At 34.4% G+C, this 3,107-nt stretch overlaps 1 protein-coding gene across 1 annotated transcript; it reads right to left on the bottom strand.

The window, feature by feature from the left end:
- Positions 1–355: 355 nt before the first annotated feature.
- On the bottom strand, positions 356–2,899 carry LOC149949039 (zinc finger MYM-type protein 1-like). The gene has a single exon (XM_090171219.1). It carries the CDS (start codon positions 2,897–2,899, stop codon positions 356–358), a length of 2,544 nt encoding a protein of 847 aa, XP_090027345.1.
- Positions 2,900–3,107: the final 208 nt, after the last annotated feature.

Below are 3,107 nucleotides of genomic sequence, written 5' to 3'. Positions count from 1 at the left end.
GATAACTGTAAGAAACCAATATACAGAATTACAAGTTTCCACTACACGTGTTTGAGCGGTTACTTAACCTGTCTATTTTGGTATAAATCATGGTGTTAAGTGGCCATAAAAGTTGTAATCCAAGCCCTTAGGGTTGACAATAGTATCAATAGATAGGCTAATCACTTGTCCAGTGGCGGCGCTAGGAATTTTCGCGAGGGTAGGCAAAGCAAATAAATGGGCCCCCGACCCGGGACTCCCCCCCAACCAATTTTTTTCAACGAAATGCATCAATAACAAAATTACGATTAAAAACTTTTATTGTACTTGGTGTCTGGAACAAATATCACTTTTACATTTTATCTAATATAATAAATTATATTAATGAGATTCGCCTATTGCCCCTTTTTGCAAATTCGTCTACTACCAGCATAGGGTTTTCTCTGAGTATTTTGCAATAGTCCCGATTTATTGAGAGTATACTGAGATTAGATAATCGATTTTCTGCCATAGTTGTACGGGTGAAGCATTTTATTCTATTTAATGCGCTAAAAGTGCGTTCACAAGTTGCACTCGAAACTGGTATACACGATATTACAGTGAAAAATTTAATTAAATCAGGAAATCCATCCTGCATTTCTAAAAGAAGATTAAGACAATCTTCCAATGAATTTATATTCTTAGATTTTATAATATTTTTGGCTACCGGAATTTGGCATTTTAATGCTTGAATATTAAACTGAAATCGAGAATATGAATCGCAAATGGAAATTACTTCTTCCTCATTTAGAAAATGATCGCTGTTTTGAGGGTCTGAGGCTTTTAGTGAATTATACAAAGACTTATTACTAGTTAGCCTTTTGCTCATTTCACAAACGAATTTATCTATTATTTCAAAAAAACACCTTTTTAAACACTGACCAATAGTTAAATCGTCACTGCTTCGATCACCAGTAGTACTATATATTACAGAATCATTGTGTTTTCTGTTAGCTAACCTTTTACGTTTTTTTATTTCAATGTGCCTGTTATAATCTGGTATTGTTATAGATAAGTTTTCGCTTAATTTAGCCGAATCGTTCCAAATTTTATCAAAGATGTTCTGATTTCTCATATTGTTTAGTTCCGAAATAGTGGCTTCGCATAAATCTACTGCTCTTGAGTACCCTAATTTTGAATTCTGCAAATATTCTGATAAGCTATTGGTTTTTGCAAGTAATTCATCTAAAATAACTAGCATAACCAAATTGTTAAAATCAGTTAACTGAGTTATATAACCCTTGCATTCCGCGGTCTCTTCTGGTTTACCATTCTCGACGATATTTTCAAGGGCTAATATAACGGAATCTAATCTACTCCTAAAATAACTAATTCCCTTTTTTTTACTTGACCACCTGGTGTGGCAGCTCTGTGGAATTTTCAAAATTACTTTAAATCCAAGTTCTATCTGAGAATTTATAAAATATTCACTTCTAAGTGTGGAGTTACACTGGAAGTTGTAAATCGCTTGCAGTAATCCAAGTAACTCCCTAACTTTAGAAATACCCGAACAACAATCCATTAATACCAAATTAAGCCTATGAGCATAACAATGTACGTATGGACATGGTCCACCAACATCGTCTTCAAGGCGTGCTCGTACTCCCCCTATGTCCCCAGACATAACACTTGCACCATCATAGCTTTGACCAACGCATTTTCTTAATGTTAGTCCACTGTTTGTTAACATCTTAACGATGGCTGTTGTAATTGATTCGGCATTAAACTTATGAAGATCTATAAATCCTAAAAACGTTTCCTTAACTAAGCTTTTAAAAGTGTACCTTAAGCACACACTTAATTGTTCTATACCTCCTTTATCTCTGGATTCGTCCGCTATCACGGAATAATACCCCCCTGAGCTATTTATCTCGTCAACTATCATCCTTTGAACCATATTGCCACTTATTTCAATAAGTTCATTTTGTACGCTCTTATGAATATATTTAGCATTATTCGGCATGCTGTCCATTTTCTTTTTTAAATCTGGACTGAATTTTTTCACCAAATCTAAAATTTCTAGAAAGTTTCCTCTATTAGTCGAATCATTTGAATCGTCGGTTTCCCTATGACCCCTTAACGCAATGTCTTGCTGAGCACAAACTAGCACAACTTCAACATGTGCTGCTAACACGTCTCTGTTTCGAACGATATTGTTTCGTTGGGTTTCGTTAACCAATGTTGCGATTGACCCATGCGTTTTAGATTGAAGATAAGTAAGGTACTTTCCAAAAGCTATTTGGTGACTAGATGTTTCCGAATCAAAATGCTTGGCGAAATTTGTGCCCGCATTTTTCCAATCCGAATAACCACGTGTATACACACCCGCTTTTGATCCCGAAAAATGCCGGCAACAGAAACAGAATACTTTGTCACTTAATACTGAATACTCAATCATTTGATATTTTTGGTACCAACAAACGCTAAAACTTCGATTACGCCCACCAATCTTTGATTTTGGGAATGAGTCTAATTTCGGTTGCGCAGGAACACTATCTTTGTCCAAGCTAATATCTGATACTATCGTTGACTTCGGCAAGGTAGCATTTCTCAATTGCGACGTATTCTCTGTATTTTCATTAGTAGACTTAGAGGTTATAGGAACAATTTTGGTTTGAAGACTATTTTCGAAGTCATTTGAATCATTTAAATCACTATCTGGTTTTAAAGTCTTTGTAAGATCCGCCTCGATGTGTATTGATTTTCCGTCTTCCATATAACTTTCCGACTGCTGATCTACATCAAAAACCTCTGCCTGAATTGTCGATGACTGGAAATATTTCCTAAATTGTTCCCTTTGGCTATCTTCAAAATTTTGCTGAATTTTTCTCTTTCGTCGTTTCAGGGCCCCTGATAAATGTTTTCCACAGTTTGCACTCATATTTAATTTTTGATAGTTTGCTCTCGTATTTAATTTTTGATAATTTTTCAGTTTCAAACTGACATTTAGTCTAAATCTGTACTTAAAATATAAAAAAAGTTCAGAATAAACTCCAATTCTTATTTCTAAACTTAGACTTTTTTAACTAATATAAATGCCAAAAAAATTTATATTTTTTCTATACGAAACCAAGAATGTATTTATTTAT

This window comes from Leiobunum rupestre, chromosome 4 (genome assembly GCF_980474605.1).
Source record: "Leiobunum rupestre chromosome 4, qqLeiRupe1.1.hap1, whole genome shotgun sequence".
Lineage (NCBI taxonomy): Eukaryota > Metazoa > Arthropoda > Arachnida > Opiliones > Sclerosomatidae > Leiobunum > Leiobunum rupestre.
The sequence above is the reverse complement of the archived record's forward strand: the minus strand, read 5'-3'. Positions and strand labels throughout refer to the sequence as shown.